Source organism: Atractosteus spatula, chromosome 7, assembly GCF_055471065.1.
Source record: "Atractosteus spatula isolate fAtrSpa1 chromosome 7, fAtrSpa1.hap1, whole genome shotgun sequence".
In the NCBI taxonomy this organism is placed as follows: Eukaryota; Metazoa; Chordata; class Actinopteri; order Semionotiformes; family Lepisosteidae; genus Atractosteus; species Atractosteus spatula.
In genome coordinates, this window is record NC_142712.1 from 40,290,915 (window position 1) to 40,315,167 (window position 24,253).

General features: G+C 41.4%; 1 protein-coding gene across 1 annotated transcript in view; it reads right to left on the reverse strand.

Moving 5' to 3' along the window:
* The window catches only part of cdk18 (cyclin dependent kinase 18), a 63,944-nt gene that overhangs the window by 35,794 nt on the left and 3,897 nt on the right, over positions 1-24,253 (reverse strand). Inside the window, exon 2 of the mRNA XM_088920694.1 lies at positions 1,951-2,094. Coding sequence (XP_088776820.1) covers positions 1,951-2,074 — 124 coding nt within the window. The 5' untranslated portion in view covers positions 2,075-2,094. The remainder of the gene's footprint in view (positions 1-1,950; positions 2,095-24,253) is intronic.

Genomic DNA, 24,253 nt, shown 5'->3' on the forward strand with positions numbered 1-24,253 from the left:
CACTTCCCTTCATGCTCACTCAGACTCCTCGGTGCTCTGGGTTTATACTGTACATGCCTTTTTAAAAATGGAATGTATCCTAGTAAAGCACAGTGAAATGATGGTAAAGTGTTGAGAGGATGTTCGCTCTGCCCTTCCAGTCCTTTTAATGAAGAAATAAATAATTAAGCAGAAGAACAAACTGTGATATTATGGATGGGAGGAACCAGAGGAACATTGTTCTAGACTGTTCTCGGCTCTGCTCCTGAGGGAACCCATGTTTCCAAAGGGTGCCTGTAACTATAAATCTGTTTGCTGGTCTGGACTGGTTTGGATCTGTTTGTGGGATTGCTGCCTTTCCTGCACTTCAGCCTTGGTTGAAAAAATATATAAAGCACAGAAGTGTCTGCAATCCCTCCTCAACTTGCTAATTAAGAATGTGCTCCTTATTGCTGATTAAAAGGTTATTAGTAGGTGACCGGTTTATGATGAACACATGGGTGGGAAAGACAGTGTGTTAGATACACTAAGCTTCTTTTTACTTCTCCTTAAGCCTAGTTGATCACATTTCTGCTGATACTCCTGAATGAGGACAGCTCTGAAGCTCACTAATTAGGTTCATACCAATTCCAATTCCATTCCACTTTTTAATAGCAGAAAGCAAATGTAAAAAAGTAGCTTTAAACAGATATTAGCCTGTGATTAAGAACTCAGATGGAGAAAAAACCAGAGCATGCAGGGGTCCTTGAGGTGCAGATCCGGTAACCACAAGTGGAGAAGAACAGTGAAGTAAATCCAAATGGGGTTTTGGCATGGATGTAATAAAACTGCAAAAACAGAATGCAAGCCTATTGGGCTAAATTCTGACCCTGCTTTTCTTTCTTCATGTTTAATTTGTTTGTACATCCATCTTCTAACCTCTTTATTCAGTACAGGGTCGTGGGGGAGCTGGGGCCTATCCCAGCAGGCAACAGGCGCAAGGCAGGATATTCCCTGGACAGGACATCAGGCCATCACAAGGCACACACAGACACAAACACACATTCACACCAGTATTCCTAGAAGCCAATTAACCCGCCAACAAGTCTTTGGATTCTGGGATGAAAACAGAACATACAGGAATTAGTAGATAGTAATTGGAGACAGTTCCCCAGCTCTGTGAAGCAGCAGTGCTAACCACTGTGCCACCGAGACACCCATGTTCGAGCATGTGTTGTTTAAATTGGATATATACAAACATATGAACATCCATAATGAACATCACTGAGCCACATGCCTACTTTCCCCCTGAGCAGGATATTAGCCCTGGGCATATATACAGTAAATGTATGTAAATATGTACATATAATAAATGTACAATACAAGGTTTAAATACTTGCAATTTGATAGGCCTCCTTGTAGGTGCAATCTGTGGTATTGACATCCTGAAGTTTAATAAGGTAATGGATTGGAATATATTATATCTTGCTAGGATGAATGAGAATCCAGTAAACATCAGTGGTATAACTGACAAGCCAGCATAGTTTAACCAAGTAGTTCAAGTAGGTAGCTGTCTCAGCATGCGTAGGCTGCAAAGGAACAAATAAAGGTTTATTCCATGCTGAAAAGAGAAGAAAAGAAACAATGTTTCGGCTGTGGAGCCTTCTTTGGGTGGGGCCTTCTCCAAAGAAGGCTCCACAGCCGAAACATTGTGTTTCTTTTCTTCTCTTTTCAGCATGGAATAAACATTTACCTGTTCATTTAATTTATCTCTGTGAATAACCTGTTGTATACGCTATGGGTTCTACTACCTGTGCCTAAAACTATAAACACTACTTCACTGATCACAAGATTGTTCAAATGCATTTTGCTTTTCATTGCTTGGATCAATATCCTCAATAAAGCTTTTTCTGCTTTTTGTTCTGAAAACAACGGACATGCCCGTGTCAAATGACCACATCACCTGGGAAGCATAGCGAGGCATAGACTCACCCTCATTGTGGCGGTTGTTGATCTGGTTGATTTGTTCGGTGAACTCGGTTAGCGACTCCTCGATGGTCTCCGTCCGGGGCACTGACAGAGAGAAACGGCGCTTGAAGTTCCTCACCTTGTTCATCTCAAAGCAGAAGGATGACCCTGTTAAAGAAACCAGGAAAGGGAAAAGGTTAATAACGATAACTCCTTTCTGCACCAGCAGCCCCATGTGGGTGATACAGGGCAGCCATTCTGCACCAGCAGCCCCACCTGGGTGACAACCAGTGGCTTTTCTGCTCCAACAACCAATTAAGGGGGAAAACTAGGCCATAAGTACCACAGATATCCTTAAACCACGCCCACTCTACAATCAGAATGCTCTGGTTTAAGCCTCAATGCTATCTCTCATGAAATTCTTAGTTTCCTCATCCAAAGCCAGTGAGCAGGGTTCTGTGGGGGGTTTACTGGGAGCACTCAGCGCAGCTTTCTGATGTCCTTGGGCCAACAAGTTACAAGTAAGATAGGACAAATAGCCTTTCCTTTGTCTAAGGCATTTCTCATGTTGTTAAAACAGGTTTCATATGATATAACTTGAGGTGATGAACCATGAAAGGCACTACATGTGTCTAAATAAAGGCTCTTATAAAGGTAGTGTTAACATTTTCCACAACCTAGTACTGGTGTGTAATTTGCAGAGCTCCCATTTATCACTAAATAACATAGTATTGACTGGAAGAGAGGCTCCAAATTCCAAATTCCGAATAAGAGTTTCTTTCATTTCCTCTCCCCCAAAAATATTTGGAAGTAGAACATGAGTCAGTACAGGGGATCCTAAAGACATTAGTGTGCCCTACAGCCATCTATCACTGGGGAAAACTGAGAAGGGGGTGTGAATTGGGTAAGGACTTTGATGCCCCACCCCCCCCCCCCCCCCCAGCTCTATTCATGAAGCCCTGGCACCTTCCGAACACTGTGGACTTCAGGAAGATCACTGTCCTTCTCACTCCTGTAACTCCACAATCACAGGTCTCCTCCCAAATCTGAGGCCTGGACACAGTGAGAGGTTACTCTCCTGGGTTGTGGTAACCCTGTTGCTATGGTGCTCACAAGAGCTGTCACATTAGATTTGAGACTCCAATCAAAAAGCTTTTCCTATTTGCAAATAGTACAAACAGTAACTTGGTCTTACTTACAAGCTTTTGTGGTTCAATTAGCGTGGCAAAAAATATTCAGAGCAGATATGGGAAGTGGAAGATTCTGTAAAGAATGCATCCCTCTGGACACATTACTAAGTACCCAGGAGGCAAAGCAAGCTTGTTATATGCCCAGGAGGAGGAATTATGTGCGTCCTGCACTATGATTGGTTCAGAAATGCACTCCACAGTCCAAGGGTGTCAGACTCGGCTCTGGGAGAGTTGCAGTGTCTCCTTGTTCCGGTTCCAATTGAAGCACTTAATTGATCTAATTATTTTCTTTATTAGGCTTATTGAAGGTTTTTACACTTATTCTGTGTGCTTGGTGTTTTTTGTTGTTCTGTGCTTGCTAGCGGTAACGGTGCTCTTGAGGCAATATGCAGGCGTTTTTGGAGCCTGAGGCAGTGAGGGGCAGGGGGGAGAGTATTAAATTCACAGAGTTGATTTGGTAAATAAACTAATTAAGCAGCTGAGAGCTTGGCAGGAACAATAGCCAGATGGCACCATGGCCCCGTAGGAATGGAGTGTGGCACCTTTGCTGTGTCTGGAGCTGTGGTGAAAACAGGGTGTGAAGGACACGTTAAGGAGCTGCTCCGAGCAGTGATGAGAGTGAGGGCCAGTATCGAGGAGTGATCTCTGTCTGGGAGAATGAGTTCGGGTAGCATTAACCTGCTGAAGCATAGAGATAATGTTAAAATGGTTGGTAAGAAACAGGTCAGGCTGCTTGCAGGCAGCCAGTGTAAAACCCTTCAGAACCTCCCTTCAGTACTTCTCAAGACAATTACAAGTCAGGCTTCTGTTTTTTTGCTAGAAGTGACCACCTAGACACTTCAGTATGCAGAATGTGAGACATCACAAAATACTCAAATGCAGGTGATACTCTTCATTCAGTGCATTTCTGGGGGGGGTTCAGGGAGGTAGGATGGGGTGTTGGTATGGGCAAAAAGAAGTCCCCCAGTGAGAGAACAGAAGTCAATCCATCCCACTTCATCTGACCCAAGATAAGAAGGATTGGTAGAGAAACTCCTGGTCACAGCAACAGATATTACCTTCCCAACACAAGTTAGTTATGTGGAGACCAAAGTCTATTATGGGAGCATTTATAATTTGTTCCATTTAAAAATACGTATAATGTATTTTAATGTGAATTAACTCAGTTTTCCCTAGAATGTTACACAAATTCTGCTAATGTCACAGCCATCTGGTTTTGTGAAAGGAGTACATACAAATCGAATTGTTTTTGTTTCATCATACTTTAATTTCACTGTGAGTTTTAAGTAAGTAAAGTTTTAAGTAAAACAGATTTAAGGCTCTTGCGGAGGCTTGGTTTCAGAGAGCTGACCTATTCAACGGCAATGTTTTTTTCCTTATTTTGACAGCACTGCTATCCAGGTGTGGGATATGGGTATGAGCAACACCCTGTCTGTTCTGAAATCTGAATGAGGGTGGAGTTCTGGCTCAACTCCTTGCAAGCCAGCATGTTAAAGTCTAAAACAAAAGTAGATCCTCTGTATTGCTGTTTTATTCTTTCCCCTCAGTCATACTCACCTAATCCACTGTTTCAGACTAGTGCACTCTGTTGCTGAGCACTGTAGCAGGCTTGTTGCTAGGGACCTCCTCTGCTCCATTTGTTCTGCCTGTTTCACAGGAACTACAGTAGTCAATTAATTAACAATAATAGAGGAAGAGCCTCGATAGCAGGTGATTTAACCCCTTTTGGCCTGAGGGAATCTGTGTTGCTTTTAAGTAGTCAGCAAAACAAAAAAACAGAGGAGTAACAAGCCAGGTGCTTCGGAGAGAGCTGTATTGACTGAAAGAAGTCGAGAATGCTCTCGACAGAAACACTTCTGAGCCTTCTCCTGCAAAATCTTCAACACTTCCGTCTGATCTATCCATCTGAAGATTAATCACTTGTAACACCTGGTTCTCAAACTGCGACACGCCATTGTTTGCGCATCTCAGACTTCCCACAGACAATTGACACAGAACATTTCATTCTTTTGAGCATGTGAGGCTGACAAAAGGAAGAGTATTTTTCTCCTGGTAAAAAGAAAAAACGTTAACTAAGTTAATACATAAATCTTTGACTCTTGGCACAACCCTTCTGGAAAAAAAATATGTGTTTCTATTGAGTTCAAACCCTCTGATGAGGCTTCATCACAGGAGAAGCTCTGCAGGGCCATTTTCCCATAGGAATTTAATGTTGTAATGCAAAATCATTGCAACACTCATTGTGTTGAATAATTGGAGGTGATGTTCTGATCCAAACAAAAGAGGTCAGAACATCCTATGTGGTGCAAGACATGGAGCTTGCCGTAAGGGCAGGTATGAGACAGGTGGAAGAAGCCATAGCAGGGAATTCTGGGATGGAAGGTTAAGAACACCACAATTACAGTACAAGGAAGCTTGTTCAGTAGTGTTGTCTTCTCATTCTCCTCTCACCTTTTATGCATTCTTTATAGCCCACTTTCTTTGTGTTTCCAGATTTCCATTTGGCTTCAGCAGAAGCCCTAACAAGACTAAAAAGCATTTCCACAGATCTTGACTTCCACAGGGCGGATTACAGAGGAATGAAATGGCTGAGTGGCAGCATTCTCTGACTCTGTTTTTTAATGTAAATATACAGTATACAGTATAAAGTAGTTTCTAAATCTGATAGCTAATTTGTGGCAGTTCCGACTGAAGCACTCAATTTGCTTGGCATTTGCAATTTTCAATAAAGAATTCATTAGAGCAAGTAATTTTCTTATGAGTACTGCTTCATTTTTCTAATTAGCAAAATCACTCAAAAAGTGTCAAAATGCAAGCAGAGTGAAATCTATTTAACTGCCTATCCAGCCATTAATTCTAATTATAAATCACATTCCATGCTTTTTAAAAATCAATACAAATCCAAATAACTTCTTTTTTATGAAGATATGAAAAAATGTTTTTTTAGAATGTCTCCTTACATTCTAAATGTAAGATTGCGAGACTGTTTGGGAGTAAGATTCTAAGTAAAGGAAAGACATCTTTAGTGGAAGAACAGATTCTAAATGAATCAACTTTACATTTTTAAAGTGTATTTCTTCACCTTTGCAGGTCAAATATTAAAAGCATTTTAAACATAACATTTTGAGTGAGAAATGTGTCTCTTCTAAAGTTTTAACTTATAACTGAGATACATTTTTGTGCCCCTTTGATTTGAGTATCTTCAAATAAAGGCTCATAATTCTAGAACTTCTTAATATTTTTCTTTCTTAAGGTTGAATTATTTTAACCTAATTTAATTTAAAATATTTTTTTCTATACAACAACAGCAGTGATAATAACGATGTGAGAAAAATAGTGATTTTTTTCCCATTTCATCAGGGGTAGGTTCTTTCAGAATTTGTGGTAGTGATGCAGCCCAGAGGTTATGCTCTGGACTACAGGCCTTGTTACCAGATGTTAGCCAGTTCAAATGCTCTCTGACCTCTTCACATGCCTTGTTGAAAGACACCCTGAACAAAGTACTGTACATGACATCCCTTACTGTTCTGGTCCCATCAGATCTCAGAAGCAGAGCAAGTCTAGGCCTGGTCATTACTAGGATGGGAGATCTTGAAGAGAACCAGGTGCTTTTTATCCAGAATTTCCATTCCAGCACCTCAGTATGGTAAGTGAAGTCACTGTGCTGTAGGAGATGCCATCTTTTGTACAAGTTGTTAGATAGAAGTAGGCTTCTTCACCATTTAAAGATCCCCTAGTTTGTAAGTTGTATTCTGGTAGAATACCACAGAATTCTGGCTAAATTCTTTTGTGAGCTTGAACAATCTGGTCTCTCTTAAAATTCTCCCTTAATTCAACGAGTGAAGCCGTCTCTCGCTGTTCCATCTGAGCAATGTAGTGGGGCTGCTGGTGCAGAATGTCTGCCCTGTGTCAGCCGCTAAAATGACTGTTGACCTAGAAATTAATCATGTTAAAAAAAGTACTTATACTGTATGTGGCAGGCTGGTCTTTGAGAGGACTGTTAGGACAGCTGAACTGCCACTAATGGCCACAAAATAGACACACTGGGTGTTAATTAGTTTATTAAATTATTGGTGGTGTTGATTTAATATTCTCACATGGGGTGTAATTATGAACTGTTTGGGGATATAAAGGGTCTCATGGGGTGAGTTTGATGAGTTTTGATAGATGTCTGCTGAAGAGGTCTTGGTTGGTTGTATGACTGGAAAGTCTCTATAATAAAGCCTCTTGAACTGCCCAGTATCACAATTGAGGATTTTTATGTGTTAACACCCCTAAAGACACCTTATTTAAGGATGAGGTCTGTCACAATGTATCCATCCATCCATTTTGTAATTGCTTACTCCTGGAGAGGGTCACAGGTAACAATATATTCTGCATATTATTTTAACTCCATGTCAGTCTGTGCAAATTTCCTCCATATCTGATAGCGATGAATACAGCACCTGTTGTTGACAGGTATATAAAGCCTTGCAGCTTCTAATAGCTGAAATGAATCAACATGCGGATCTGCTTGGAGTGTAAGAAAGAGGAATGTATTAATAGCAATGAGGGTGCTATACTCCCTGGTCCTGCAGTCTGAATTCTTCTTGATTGTACAGAAGCTACACAGCCTCCGCTCCACTATAAAGAGCTATGAAGTAAGTGTTGTTGAGCATGTATCAAACACAGTGTCAGCTGTGGGTGTTTTGCTCAGTGTGCTAAAACACTTATTCAGAGTCTGCATCTGATCTGATGAGGCTGGGAGGGGGGGAGAGCTGAACAATCAATTGTTGACTTTCCCAGTGCAGATATAACATGGCTAATAACCACAGGCATAATTACTAAAGTACAAGCTGGGTACAAATCCAGACTTTTGCAGCTGCTGAATCACTTTGTTTACTTCATTAAATTGTGTGGCACAGTTAGTGGACAACACTTTCTGTGTTAGGTAAAAAATAGTTCACTTTGCAAAATAGAGTTATTTGCAAAATAGAGTGCGGAAGGTTTTCGAACTGCTGAGTGGAACAATGTGTGATATATACAGTTTGTGGTTCATTCGTGTACTGTATTTTGATTAGTCTGCCAGCTGAGAAAAAAACCCAGAATGTGTTAATTTAAAAATAAAGGACGGATCTGCACGTATCGCTGAGATGATTTCAAGCAAATATCCTCCCCTTTTCTTTAAAACAGCTGTTAGAGGGCTTAAGAATTTGAGGCATTTTGCACAGCAACGTCTCTCACTCGGAGGTGAGGCAGCAAGCTGTTCCTGAGACACTGTGACGTTTTGTAGGAAAAGGCCTATCCGGCCACATCCTCAGTTTTAATGATTTAACTAAAAAGATCTATGTGCCCTGTATATTTACAGCTGGAAGGTGACTTTAACGTGAAAATTGTTTGCACATTTTTGAGGAGGAGAAAATTTGGGGGCAGCTGAGAGATCTGAGTGAGACGAAATGAGCAATACGGTTGTCCACCCCCGGGCCTTCTGTGCAGGGCTGGCTGCCCGGTTCCCTCTTGCCGTCCCAAGAATTAAATATTTGCAAATCATAGGAGCAACTTTCCTTCTGACTGATGCAAACGGCAATCCCTGGCGCTTCATGAATCTGGGAGTCAGTGGAGCAGAAAAAAGCTTTGTGTGCTGGTGGAACAGTTGAGCATTGTCACCTGGAAGAGGAATGGTGGATAGTGGGGAGATTTTGGCTTGGAGCAGGGCTGCCGTGACAGCAGAGACTTGGCCTGAGCCCTGGAGTCAGAGGGATTTCTCTCCCAGCTACAGATTCCCCAGCCGTGCGACGGTGCAGTGACTGTGTCGCTTTTGACAATTTACGGCTCTATTTTGTGCATGCTGTTTCCCCTTTAGTGTGGAGGGGAAGTGCAATGAATCTGGGAAACAGCATAAATCAGCATTATTATGATAAGCCCGGGCAGGCTCTTATCTGGCTGCCACATTCATCTGGCACTCTAAAAATGTCAGAAAAGGGTCCTTAATGGTCCCTGTGGAGTAGGCCGAGAGTGCCATATCTGTGTCATCTTATGTGTCTTGAAAATCATGCTAATGCTATTTGCCACTATAAGCCCGTTTATCAGACACATTTATGTACAACAGGGGTGTCCAATCTCAATCTTAGATGGCCAGTGTGTCTGAGAACTGTCATTCCTGCTGGTTATAGTCTTAACTGGACCAACTTTGATGGCTTCTCCCAGCTCTTCAGGTGCTGCTGTTTAAAGAGACCATGAAGATCTGCACACACAGGTACAATAGTGTATTTCCTATCACTGTGGTGTGTCACCTATGTTCAAGTCTTTTAACAGGTTTGAAGGAAATGTAACATACTAATTTGATTCACTTTCTGTGTTATCTTTGTAAAGGAAACATTTGGGGAAAATTGCCACCTTTCTATTCCATGTACAGAGCCCCTATCTGCTACTTCACACTCCATTGTCTGAAGGCCGCACTGCACATGGTGGAGTGGCTGTGACTGCAATGCTAAATCCATGTCTGTGAAGACTTTGAGTACGAAAAAAGCTTGTAGTGATTTCTCATGCTGTGAATATGGAGAGCTAAACACCTTTGAACCTTTGCTTAATCTGCTGTGATGGGAGTGATACAGCACTCTGGTGTAAATCATGTTTTTTTATAGTGTTTGTACAGCAGTTCTATAAATACTAACTATTACAAAACAAACAGACAGCTCTATGTGTTATCTTACTAATTTTGCATTATCTACAGCAGGGATCAACCACCCCTGGTCTGGGAGAGCCCCAGTCCAACAGGTCTTTTAAAGCACCATTAAATCACCAATTTATAAAGCCATGGAACAATTACATTATGATCAATTCAGCAGGTGATATGTTAAATTTAGTCCTAATGATCTGTAAATCACTTACTGTATACAGTATCTAAGCACTATGCAACCCTTAAGGGGAACTGCAACACTATTTGTATATTTTGGAGTTAGAAAGAATCAGCATTGATGAGTTCTTTTCAAACCACAATAAAAGTACAATGTTCAGTAACTTACAAGTAACTTGTAAAACCTTCAATTTTGTAGGTATGAGAAGGTATTTCCAGGTATGTGCAGTGCCATATTCTGTAATTTAGAAAGAGGCAACAAAACTTCACTTGACGTGAAGCGGCTCTATTACGGTGTAAACAAGTAGGCCTGTGAATAAATCGTTTTAATTCAATAGAAATATTGCTCTCAACTTGAAGACGATTTTGCCAATGAATGGAACATATTTGTTAACTCTGCATGCAGATCACAAATCACAGCTGGAACATTTATGCAGTGAAACATCTGCTGCTCAACCTGTACGTATTCTTTCGTACATCACATTGCATTAGTCATTACAATGACTAGTGAGCAGGAAGGGCTGCGTCACGTCAGGGTTTGTGGGAATTCTCACTCTTGCCCGTGATGAGACCAGAGGTTTGCGACAACATGGTGACTTACAGTACATTCATAAAGTTCTCGATTTTGTACTTAATTCTAAATTCGTAATTTTTTTCTATACTGTCAATGAACGTATTTGTTACTGAGATTAAATAATGGGTCTGAGAAATTGAGACTGCAGTTTCCCTTAAGAAACACAGTTCTCTAAATTGAGCAGGTTTCTTGATTAGTTCTTCAGTAGTTTACAGATGTTGCCAATCTTTAAAAACAGGGAATTTACAAAACCAGCAGGATCAGGGCTGGAGACACCTGCTCTTGTGGAAAGAGACACAGCCACTGGCTGCCATGAGTTGGAAAGAATCAATAGGTTTTAAACGCAGTAAGGTAATTAAAAATGTGAGGTGAAAACTGTCCTGCAGAGGGACACTTTCACTATCCTCTATTAAACCTGAGATATTAAGTATTTGACCATTTGTTTACTAATTTATGGAAATATTAGAAATGTACTCATTACCTAACAGCTGGTGCCTGTTTATTTTATTGTGTTAGTATTTTACTTTTAGAAAGCTAGAAGACGCTGGTACAGTACACTTAGATTTCCTACAATTTAAAAAGCGTGAAAGAAAAAGTAGCACCATTTTCAGAACCATACTTGGCATTTCATGTTCAATTATCTTATCAGTGCTCTAAAGGTACTTGAGTTTAAATCATCCTTACAGCACAAAAGCCAAGCTCTTATTACAGAGTGAGCATGATGCCCATGGAAAATCCTGGCACAGACACACTGGAATGATCCCTGAGCTAGGGTACCTTCGTTCACCTGATCATGACATTCCCTGGAAATTCCAAAGACTCTGCTCATATCATTTGCTTTTTAATTAGTAATGCTGATCGTACAATAGATCAGAACGGACACTTTATTATCTCTGTGGTAGTCCCTTTCGGTTGACACAGATGTGTTTTTGTTCCTTTTTTGAACAAAATTGAAGAGTGGCAAGTTTTACGTTTAATAATCCCAGAAAGCCACTCAGCACTTTATATACATGTACAGTATATATGAGCCATATCAGAACAACACAGTGATGTGGCTTAAACAAACATGCCTCAAACTCAATTTGAAACAAAGATGTTATAACAGTAAAAGAGACTAAACAGTGAAAAATGAACCAGCAGACACAAGTGGAAGTGCATTAAGAACGGGAGAAACGTCTTTACACAAAGGGTTGTGGGAGTATAGAACAGGCTATCCAACCTCATAGGAGAAGCCTTTTTGAACTTTCACAAAATTTCTGGGTGAGATCCTTGGATCAATTAGTTACTACCAACTAAGTCTAGATGGGCTGAATGACCTCATCTTATGTATACTGTAACCTTTCTTTTGTAAGAACAAGGCATTATGCTTAAAGGTTTTGCCCATTCCTGGCAGTTCTCTGCTCTCAAGGCCGTGCTGACGACATTCCTGCTGCCACAGTGGCCTCCCACACAGAGTCTGTGACTGCTCCTCCCACCTGCAACTGAGGCTTTTTTCTGGAGGAACCAGTGGGCTCTACTCTGTCAGACAGTGTCCTGAGCAGCCCCTGTTATCACTGTCACTGTGTAGTGACAGGAATGATCAGTCTGACACTTGTGGAACACTTACGCAGCTTTAGAGTTTAGAATTTTTCACGAGACTATAGTAGCTCCGTGAAGCTGCCCCCCTACAGACAGCACAAACGATGAAGCCCACCTCATTCGTTAGTGCTACGTTTGTGCCGTTGAAAGTAGCGTTTGTGCTGCTTTTGTTTCCGATATATATCGCCTTGATTTTTCGGGGATGGTGACGTCGCCCAGCCCCCTTACGATGTCGTAAGGAAACCAAATCGGTCTCATTTGTTAGTGCTGCGTTTGTGCCGGTTTGTGCCGTTGAAAGTAACTTGCCAGCTTCTTTCTTTCCCGAGATATAGTGCCTTCTTTTTTGGGGGTGTGACGTCACTCAGCCCCCCTACAACGTCGTAGGCGAACTGGACCGGTCTAATTCGTTAGTGCTGCGTTTGTGCCGGTTTGTGACGTTGAAAGTAATTTCCCAGCTGCTTCCCAGCTTCCCAGAGCATGTATCGAGCTTCCCAGTGCACGCGTTTTGCTTGTAGCAGCTCGATACATGCTCGACCTGTAGGAGTTAAGCACGAAGAGGTTCTAAAATTTCTCCTGTAAACAAATTACAAGTTTTGGAATGCATGAATAACATTAAGATAATATTGACGGATAGATGCGATTGTGCATTTTACAGATAACTATTCAGATCGCCTCTAAATGACCTGCAGTATTTTTAAGTGAACGACGTTTACAGAGCTAAAATACATTCAAAGTATGTATTTGACGCTTTTATTAGCAGATCATTCTTGCAATTAAAGGTACGATGATTTGGTTAGCACTGTAATGCGACTATAACAATTCACTGTTAATTCTTGTGGGACGTCACGAATTTCTAAATTAGGTGTCTTTTGGCGTCGAAAATAGAATGCTAATTTCGTGGGTTTCATACAAGTTTAAAAGCATCATGAAGGATCAAACAAGATCTTCAGAACTTAATATTTTAATACCTTCGCAGTTTTTATTCTCATGGCGCCTTACTCGATATTGCCCTTGGGGCGATACATTTACTCCAACCTCTGAAACCCATACGTGCGTGCACGTTCTTCTGGTATGTTATGCTAAAGTCCGCTGAATATTTAAAGACAAGGTAAAAGCTCCGTGAATTTGCCCCCCCCCCCCCCCCTACAGACAGCACAAACGATTAAACCCACCTCATTTATTAGTGCTACATTTGTGCTGCTTTCGTTTCCGAGATATAATGCCTTGTTTTTCCCGTGATCACGTAAGTATGCACGATGACTTTGACCTCCAGTGACCCCGTCTGCCGAGTTCAAACGCTCTGTTACAGTTTAGCTCGTACACTAAACATTTTAAAGAGAATCTATATCCATAAAAATATGAGCCTCCTTAGATGTGAATAATACTAAGACATGACGCATGCCAACAAGACAACCATCTATGACATAAACCTGTGGTTGTAATGTATGTAAAATCACAGTGATTGTAAGATCTATAGTTTTTATTTTATAAGTCACGTTTTCCTTTTCTTTCCCTACCGTGACACGCTCTTGCCAAACGCATAACTGTGGGATACCATCGCGACAAGACCTCCGCAGCATGTCATGGTAGGGACCCCATGTATAAGGCATGTATATCACTGCAGTGTCTATCACGACTGGCGCTTTGCTTCCATGCCACCATGGCACCGCTGTCACAACAAAGGTCTCATATCAGGATATGATATACCCAGATAGGACGTGTCCCGATATATGGACTTTGTGTCGCGACATGGGGGTGGGGCATTATGTCGGGGTAAGTCATATCGCGATATACAGGCTTCATGTCGCGACATGGGCGTGGCGCTTTTGTCATATCGCGATATAGGGCCTTTCATGTCGCGACATGGGGGCGGGGCACTTTTGCCGGGGTATGTCATATCGCGATATACGGGCTTCATGTCGCGACATGGGTGTGACCGGTTTTGTCATATCGCGACATGGGGGGGGGCGTTTTGTCGGGGTATGTCATATCGCGATATATGGACTTAATGTCGCGACAGTGGTCTCATGACAGTGATACGCTAGTCGCAATGGGTATAGCGATGTGATCGTGAGGCGCGCACTCCTATGGTGACATGCTATCGGAGTCGTGAACGCGCTGTGGATGCCATGGCATTCTTTGTCTGCTGTTCAGTTTTGACCTCAGTGCGACTTCTCTTAGATTGATCCGTAATTGGAAACCAGTGGATGTGTTACTGTATATCCAGCATATTCATACAGCACATACTGCACACACAGAACTTCCGCTGTGGCGCTTTACCCAATCAGAGTGTCGATTCTCACGCTTCACCCAATCGCAGCCCGAACTGTTCGGGGGTTTAGCCAATCACGGGTCTGAGAGCTGTTCGAGCTAGCAGCGGCAGGAGGATCGGCTTGTTTACTGTCAATGAGAATCTATTTTTAAAATGCTTTACTTATTTGCAAAATAACTACACCGGCTTGTTTTTTTAACGTCTTTATCGATTCACAATGTCCCGTACACTTCGAAATAAATACATTTTTAATTTACAATATAACTGTCTCCGCTGCTTTCCGTAATGAATACACGGTATTTGAACAATTTTAATCATATATTTAAGGAAACACCTTCTGCTTTGTAATTCAAAAATGGATAGAAATGTAAAGTGTATGATCATTATATTATTATGCTCGTGCTTTCAATTTTGTTTTTTATTGTTAAATTATATCGGTCTGGAAACTAATACCTAAAAATGTGAATATGGGCTCTCGTGTTGTACCAGCGGTAATTTGGAAACTGGTGTCTCTTCACCAATAAAAGGAGTACACAAGCAAAATATTTTCGAGAACATGGTTACAAATTAAAAGAAAACACCTAACCCAATGAACTAACATAGTTACTCCTCCCTAAATGTAAGACAGTTTATTCGTGTAAAGGCTGCAAAGTCTGGGGTCACAACTGAAAGATCTGGTGGTCGTGACTATGATTTTATGAACACAGAGTGACGTCACAGCCAGGAAAAGAACGCACTATATTGAAATATATTGAAACATCCACCCCACCCGACCAGACAGACTCGGAAAAAAAATTGCCCCATTGTTTTCATCACAATCAGGAGTTCAAATATCGACTTTGTTGGTACCTGTAAACTTCTTGTAGATAGTCACGTTATTACCCGAAAAAACAAGGCGCTATATTTCGGAAGCGAAAGCAGCACAAACGCTACTTACAGCGACACAAACCGGCACAAACGCAGCAGTAACGATTGCTTTGCGTTTCGTCGTTTGTGCTGTTCGACGGGCGGGTGGGCAACTTCATGGAGCTGGACAAGCAAACATGTCTGGGTCATTACATTGCAGACTGCAGAAGACTCGACTTCACCTGAGGATCTAACAGGCACCCATACCGGTGTCTTCAGAGGGCAGGTGTGCCCTCACGCTGTATTCTACACCAAGGACTGACCAGAAACACAAAGATAAAAGGACTGTGAGCTCATCGCTTCATGTTTGCGCATAAGACCCCCCTGTAAATACAAACACACGGATAATGACAGTTTATTAAATAATTCAGATACTGTATATGTTCTCTTCTGTTATGTGAAAATAAAAAAATATGTTTCCAATATTGTCGCGGTCCACAGGTGTGAGACGGTGGACTTTCCAGTGTTGCTTCTCGGATGTGTTATTTACTTCCCCCGACAACCTTGTACGTAGTGCCCCTTAAAAACACGCTGGTTCTTTTTCACGTTAACGAATGTGTTTTGCATAAAAAAGTGCAACAGTGGTCTTGTTGTTCGTAAAGTAGCAGATTCAAGCCTTTTTGAACACGTGGCTCTACTGACGGGTCGAATCTTTACACGTCCCTTGGTGCGCGTCTGTATTTAAGAAGGAGACGATGAGAAACTGATCACTTCTTCAGATTTTTAAAAAAGTACACCGCTATTAAGTATTAAGAAGTGCTAGTTAAAGCCTCTTGGTAAGAACATGCAATTGTTTGCTAGTGTTCGCTTTTTGAGACTACACCCGCAACTCTTCTGATTAGGGTATGTGATATTCGTGACAAATTTAATTTTCCTGCTCACACAAAGGCACAGAAGACTCTGATATTAAATGCAAAATCCACCCCCGTCCCCCACCCGGGCAAACAGGGGAACACAATTGCAGAACTGTTACTCTCGCACCGGTAACAGACGCTTGAACTCAGCTGACGGGGTCACTGTGGAGGTCAAAGTCACTGTGCATGGTCAAGTGATCACCGGGAAAACAAGGCGCTATATCTCAATTTCTCAATATCTCAAAGGTTTGACACTGCGAGATGAAAAATTTCCAAAAAGTATTTAAGATCAATTACTTATCTTTTTCTTTTAATATTTAAGCACAGGGATTTTATAGGCACTAGTTAAAATATCTAGTCATTATCAGCACTTTGATGTTGTGGCATTTTAGACATCTTGTGCTATAACATCTAGAAGATATTCTTCTTTTTAATCTAATGAGTATTGCTATGAAAGAAACTCATAACTTGATTTGCTGGTTTCTGATTATGTAAACGCTTAGGCAGAGGTTATCCTCTAATCTTTGATATTGAGACTTTTTCAAGGAAACTGCAGTTTAATCGGTTCCTGTGCAATTGGATATATACTAAACCTTAAGTTGCTCATGTAAAGTGTAACAACTTTAATATCATTGTGTTTCTTCAAGATACATGTAAATCTGTTTAAAAAACACAAGATTTTTCTGTCTGATTCAGGCATGTCACACATGTGAGACTATTTATGGAAGCAAGAAGCATAGTGATTTTTTCCTACACTTTCTAAGCTTTACACACGGATTATTAACAAAGGCTGCTGTTACTAGCACTGTAGTTCTCAAGTTATAGCCCCTGGCTTGCCCCTGGTCCCGAGATAGCTCAGCTTGAACTGAGAGCCAGTGGATGTTTAACAGGGCTCATTCTTGGCAATAAAACACAGATGCAGTTACTTTTGTCTGCCAAATAAGATGTATTAATAAATTAAAAGTCCATAAGTCTAGTGCTTAGACCCACTGACCATTCACAAATCACAAGCTCAGATCTTAGACCCACTGACCATTCACAAATCACAAGATCAGATCTTAGACCCACTGACCATTCAAAACTCTCAAGCCCATTGTTAAGATCCACTGACCATTCACAAATCACCAGCTCAATATTTTTCATTGAGGAAACATGAGAGCAGCAGCCAGCAAGACCTGGCATTGGAAGTTACACTCAGCGAAGCGGTCAAAGGCTGGTCTTAATCTAGATCTTTGCATGTCTCCCTTTCAATAGGCGTTAATTGTATATGAACAAAATGTATACATTGAAGACCACCTGCTAAGAGAATGTTTTTTTTTTGTGTCTGATAGAGGATCAAAATTGATTGACCTCTTGTAATGTTAAAAAAAAGAACTGCTGGGAGTTGACTTAAATCCCATCCAGCCCCATCATTCATCGGCAACAGGCAGAGAGGTGCAGTGGCAGCAGAAGCATCAGACTGTCTTGACAGGGAGGAAAATTAAAGCGAGTCCCTCTAGGGTCTGGCTGCAGCTGTAGGAGTGCAATACACCAAGGCAGCCTCCAATTTGCATGTCTTTTGTACACTCAGATCACTGTGCAAATTAATGCTTTTTAAGACAAGTGAGAGTAGAGGAGTCAGGAGGTTTCATTTCTGCCAGCACTGGCGAGCACAATCTTTTTAATATTCTTTTCCTTTTTCTAAAAAAGAAAACCCTCCCTTAAATAGGAGCATGACCCTTTCATTCTAATTTTGCTCAGTTTCGAAGCACTTAATTGCTCTGCCAGGAACATGTTCCAAATCAGGATGCGCTCCATTTATCTTGTTTACTGACTACAGCTCTGGCTTGTCAGGCACACACAGACATATTGTGATGTCAGCCAAGGGCAAAATTTGCTCAAGTTTGATTCATGCTGTGCTGTGAAAAGTCTGAAAACCTGGATTTCGAGAGAAAATGTGAATTTGGAGCATAAAAACAGGGAAAGAGACAAGATCCGTGAAGCTGGCCCCCTTACAAACAGCCCAAACGATGAAACCCCCTTCATTCGTTAATGCTGCGTTTGTGCCGTTGAAAGTAGCTTCCCAGCTGCTTTCGTTCCCAAGATATAGCGCCTTCTTTTTCGGGTGATCACGTGACCATGCACGGCGACCTTGACCTCCAGCGACCCTGTCTGCCGAGTTCAAGCGCTCTGTTACGGGTGCGAGAGTAACAGTTCTGCAATTTTGTTTCTCTGACCGGTCGTGGATCTTGCATTTAATACAGAGAAATTCAAACAGAGAAGCAAAAAAAGATGGCTTTATATCTCGGGAACGAAATCAGCACAAACACTACTTTCAACGGCACAAACCGGCACAAACGCAGTACTAACGAATGAGGTGGGTTCCATCGCTTGCGCTGTTTGTAGGGGGGCAGAAGAGACACCCAGTTTCCTAGTCGGTTTCAGCCATTTTACTTTGCTCATGACACTCATTTCATAAAAACATTTCAGTGCAAAACCGTTTTGTTAGAAACAAAGAAGTTTATTTGATTTTCACTGTTTTCAGATGATCCACTTTAAATTTGTGCTGAATATGTAGTTCCTCAAATATTATGCTCTGTAACCACACTGATGTTATCAATATTTATTATATTAGTTTAAAAAGCAGGACTTGAACTTGGCTGAACTTCTTTAATTACAGTACTCTTTCATTGCAGGCTACCAACCCCACTCCTTCAAACTCTCTTTTTATTGTCGTTTTTTAAGCTAAACTTGAAAATGGGAGGATTTTAGAGACCAGTCAGTCCTTATAAAATCTGCTTCTAGGCTCTGTTCCTGTCTTTCCCCATCTGCTCACCGCCCCCATACAAGTGTCCACCTGACCCCTCAACCATGTTGCTGTTAAATACTATTCTTGTTATTCCTGAATTGCAGCTGGTAGAAGGTCTTTGTGGGGATAAAATAACAAAGACTGTTACTGAAAGTTAGCCAGAGTTCCTAAATGAGAATCTGGGAGTGGAAACAACCCTTGTCCAAAGCCACAGAGCTTGCTTGGCAGCCCTTCACCTGCCCTTTGTGGAAGTTCACCACAGTGAAATACACTGTATTCTTGCAATTTTACTACACTTCCACCATGTCTTTGCTATGCCGTCGTTTTCCAAGGTCTTGCTCTAATAATAAGTCACTATGGTTTGCCTTGTGTGGTCTTTGGTGTGCTTTGCTGTAGTTTTATTGTGGTGTTCTGTGGTAAATGCTAAAAAGAGCTGTCCCACACTGCCTACTGGCTTGTGTCACCTAAGGGGTACTAGGTGATTCATTCTCATGGCCGGCAGTCGCCCGTCATCCAGGTAACTCTGAGTCAAGAACAGGTCTTTAGATATAGGTAGATGTGCCAGCCTTAAATACTTACCTGCCTGTGTTAGGACTGGTTGCAAAACAGAGAAATTGCCCTCAGCCAGTTGATCCTCAAAATCTCATCTGGCCTTTCCTCAAAAGAATCCTGGTATGTCAGTATCAACAGCATTTTTTTTTCAGTCTCCTGTGACTTGATTCAAAAGTGGAATCAGGGACTGTTCCTGCAGCTAAGGGTGTACAGAGACACTAAATACTTTCAATTCTAAAAGATGTTTTTTAGGGATGGTTTTGGTAATACTTTAGAGTACACTGTATAATTAAAGGTTTAGTAGATATTTAATAGATTAACTGAGGTTCTGTAGCACCTTCACAGAACATCTACACAGTATATACAGTACTAACTCTAACCTCATTGTAACTGATTATGATTTTCAATCATTAGTGCTGAGGAGGAGAAAAGTGTGACCAGAATGTCATTACACATTCGAAAGGTGAGCAACTTGAAATTATGTTGTCAAGTAATATACATATATATACTTCAGTGAAAGGACTTAATTAGCATTCCTATTCACCTGCAAGTCCTTCATACCAACTTGCCACTGAGTTTCGGGAACACTCTGCGGCTGCTGACAGGAGTCCACATTCTACGACTGAGGTCTTTATGGAGAGCCTGGAGCCTGTTAAACTAAGTACTTAGTCAGGTAAGAGAATCAACAGGTGTTTCATCCCTGTGCAGAGGTTGATCAAACAGCTGTTGCCAATAAGGAGAAACAGGGAGAAACCTGCAGTATTTAACTGACCCTTGAATAGGAGAGGTTGGTCATTGAGAAAGTGCGTTTCTACCTCTTTCACCCACGTGAAGGGTGTATGGCATGCGTGAAGAAAATGCATCTGGAAAGCAGGTTTCCTCTGAAACTGTCAGGAAACTGTCGTGAATGTGTTTGAATCAAAGCACGAACATTTGTGCTGCACGCTTCACAACCAATTAAAGCCTCATAGTTCTGAGCTGTGGAGCTGTGTTGCACTCAGCAAGGAAGAAGACTCTAAGTAGTGAAAAAGTAGTGTAGTATATTTTAATTGAGCTAAGCTTATCACCTAGGGTTATTGGAGTTCTGTGCACATGGTTCCACACTTTCTCCTTTAAAGCTTAGATTGGTGAAACTGTGCTCACACGTGTTATCCTGATTAGCCAAATGTATAGTGTTGCCTGAAAGTATTTAATATTTGCTGCAGAACTAGCTAAAGACTTCCTAGTTTCTGTAAAGATGGAAACAGTATGCACAAGGGATCCATGCTTTCCACTGTAGATTGGGCCAGGTTATGAGCTATAAATGAAGTGCAGCACATTGCTGCGACCTTGGCTCTAGTCATTGATCATTCAGATCGTCAGTCTGGCATTGTCTCCTTCTCCCTGTTGTGTCCTTTGTTGGGATACAACCAATGCCCTATCTCACTGGCTTAATCTAACTGAGACTTCAATCATTCCACTGAACCTTGTGCATTTAGGTCAGTACCTCACAGTTTCTTCATTCATGCCCTGGAGGGCTCAGACACCTTTTAAAGGAAGAAAGAAAGCCAGCTTTCTATTTTAAAACTAAAAGGAACAAAAGCCTTACCTGAGGTGAGTGCTTGGTTTGACAGTGCTGCAGTCTCTGATAACTGCCATGAATGAGATAGCAGTGAGGTGCCCTTGACACATTAGGCTAGAATATGAAGCAGAACATTTTCAACCTTTCTGAATATTAAAAATCAGAAAGAATATGTGGAGGATTACCTCACTGCTGAAAGCTTATCACGGATGGGTGCAGGGTAGAATATTCTAGGCAGGTGGGAAGTGTGTGGCGCTCTCAGTCTGTCGGATATTAAAATCTGAGTCAATTATGTTGTGTTTGCGCTGAAACCTCATATCAAGGCTGCGTGTCTTCCTGTTGCTGTGTGGTTGAACAGCTGTGAACAGCTGTGTGGTTGCTGTGTAAAACAGAAGAACGGATTACAAGACAGAGGGCTAGCAGGTCCTCATCTGGATCCGGTCTCTCTGAAACCTAGAACTCCTAGGTCTGCTGAATCCCGCATCCGAGGATGATGCATCACTTGTGCATCACTTTTCAGACGAGAGGGAATTCAAATCGGCTCAATGCGCAATGCGTGGTCCAGTTGATTGCAATAAATCTGCCACTTTATCGTCACACGGATCTAACTGTCCTCCAGTTGCGTATCTGTAAGCACCCAGCCTGTGGTGTTTGTGATGTCCCAGGGCAATTGTTACACCATGTCAATGATTGATGTAACAGGAAGTTCTAGCGCAGCCCATCTTTCTATGTCTAGAAACCAGGCATGTTTGGTTTCCCAGGAGGAAGGAGGGGGTGAAGTGACATAGTAAAATCCCGTCCAGGCCTGCCTCTTAGTGATGCCGTACAACTATTTCAACAATACCACTGAAATTAACCAGTAAACCATCCCTCCTGCATGAAACAAAACCCAGCAACAGACACAGGAGAGAACTGGATATAACCACGGCACACCGCTTTTCAGGCCTGACTGATTTTTGAGGTCTTTTTGGCTCTCTGAAACACAAAGAAGGAGGCAGATCCTTCTTCTGGTTCATTGCAAATGTTCCAATTTGTGCAAGAAAATACATCCTCCTAAACCTGCATTTTTATCAGTCTGAAGGTTTTGCACTCTGTAATAGGTTAGCCATGACAAGCCAATCTTCATCTTCAGGTGCCCTTTTCTTAATGTTTCTTAAAACAAGTGTTGCCGAGTAACCCTGCTTCAAAACTCATGGAATGTGAACTCGGGACTTTAAATTGGACCAAAAACAGGAACTATTTGTTCAGCTTTGTAGGTGATTTTTTGTTGTTTTAGACTTCAGAGTCTTTACTTAAAGCTAATCTGAAACCTACATTTTCTGCAGTTTTGTGAACACTAGACATCTGGAGGACCTGACAGACTGTTGGAATGGAACGGAAATGTTGCTCTTGACAGGAAAGAGCAAAAGCATCCCAGAAATCACACGAGGAAGGAGGCTGCACCATCAGAAAAGATGGGCATGCAGTGTTCAGTGGTTTCAATTTAGTATCACCGATGATTTTATGAATAAAGCTAAGAAAGTAGAACAATAAAACCTGTAACATCCGAAAATAAATGTTGGGAATAAGTCACTGCCACTGCCTCTGGCCTAATGGATTAAGGAAGTGAGTGCAGTGGAGGATTGCCATTGGACAGACAGGCAGGGATAAGACCGTGTTGATGGGAAAACAATCCCAGAGATCAAGCTGGAATCTTCTCACAGTTCGTCCTCTTGTAACTCTTTATCTTAATGAACCCCTTCGTTTCATGTTTAACTGTATGCAATTGCATACTCAATCTAAATCTACATATATAATCTTATAAATGTATACATAAACCTATGTGTCCATGATAATGCATAGATATGCTTACTGCATGTTCAGAGCTGAAAACGCTGAAATGTACAGACACGGAATATAGATGATAATGATGACATACTGTATGTGGAATTAAGATGACTTTAAGTTTCTCCTAATGTTGTATAAGGCACTAAATTCTCAATCTGAAGTTATTATTGAATGAGTGTAGTCCATCTTTTAATCTAATATTTACTGATTAAGGTCTTCTTTCTCTGTCGAAAACCAGGCTTCACCCAATGAAGTATAGAGCCTTCTCTTGTACAGTGCTCTGTCCGTGGAACGCACTGCCTTAATCCATTAGAGACTCTGCAAGCTTTGAGATTTAAAAAACCCATTTAAAGATCTATTTTTTCACTACAGCTTTTAATCATTAATTTAGTTTTGCTTTTGGCTTTCACGTTTAATGCATTATTGTGTACTATATATGCATAAAAGTTAAATAATTTCGCAACATTGTAGCATATAAGATAGATCCATATTTATACTGTATATGTATAGAGAAATCAATCAGCAGTGCTGTTCACTGCTCCTGAGTTTCTATCTGCCTTTCAAGCAATGGCTGGCTCTAACCAGTGTCTGCAGGACACAGAACTGCCCCATTCACAAATATCAGGTCAGGGACTGGTCTGACAGTCCTGAAGGGCATACCGAGATAAAGATGTTTTGTAAGCTAATCAGCATAGCTCAGTACAAAGGACAATGCACTTTTCAAAGTTTCAGACTTGCTGCTTACATAGTGTGAGGTACAGGGCACACAAATGCATTGGAATGACAAATGATTAAAATGAGCAAGACATCAAATGCACTTTACCAAAAGACTGTCATAATTCAGCATGTCCCTGAACCTCTGCAGAAAGTCACGTCCATGCCCATGATCAGACTACATTCAGCACTGCCGGCTCACATGCTGTTCAGGAGAATTCATTCACTTAGCCGTCTTTGGGCCATGGGCACAAAGCACAGCCAACACAGATTAGATTTCCCCTGGCTAATTCATCACATAAAACAAATAAAATAAAAAAGAATATGATATTGCTCCTGGAACTAATGACTTGTTGAGTCATTTACAGGAAGATTTTTTGTTGAAGCTTTGGCGAAGATTGTGTGGGGAACAGTCATCTGATCTATTCTGGCTGGCCACAGCGATGAGGAATTCACCTGTCTGTGATGTAAATAAGGAGCCCAGTTGTCATTTATTTCCCAGCCCTCTGATACAAATTTAGCATTAGTGTTCGCAGACCTCGCCCTACTGCTATGCAAATTGCCTTATTTCTCTGTTCCTTGCTGTGAACTTTCTTGCTATGAACTTACGTGTATTTATTATTCCAAAGCAGCTGTCTTTGCTCAGCCAGCACCTTTTCTCTCTTGCCTCTGCTGC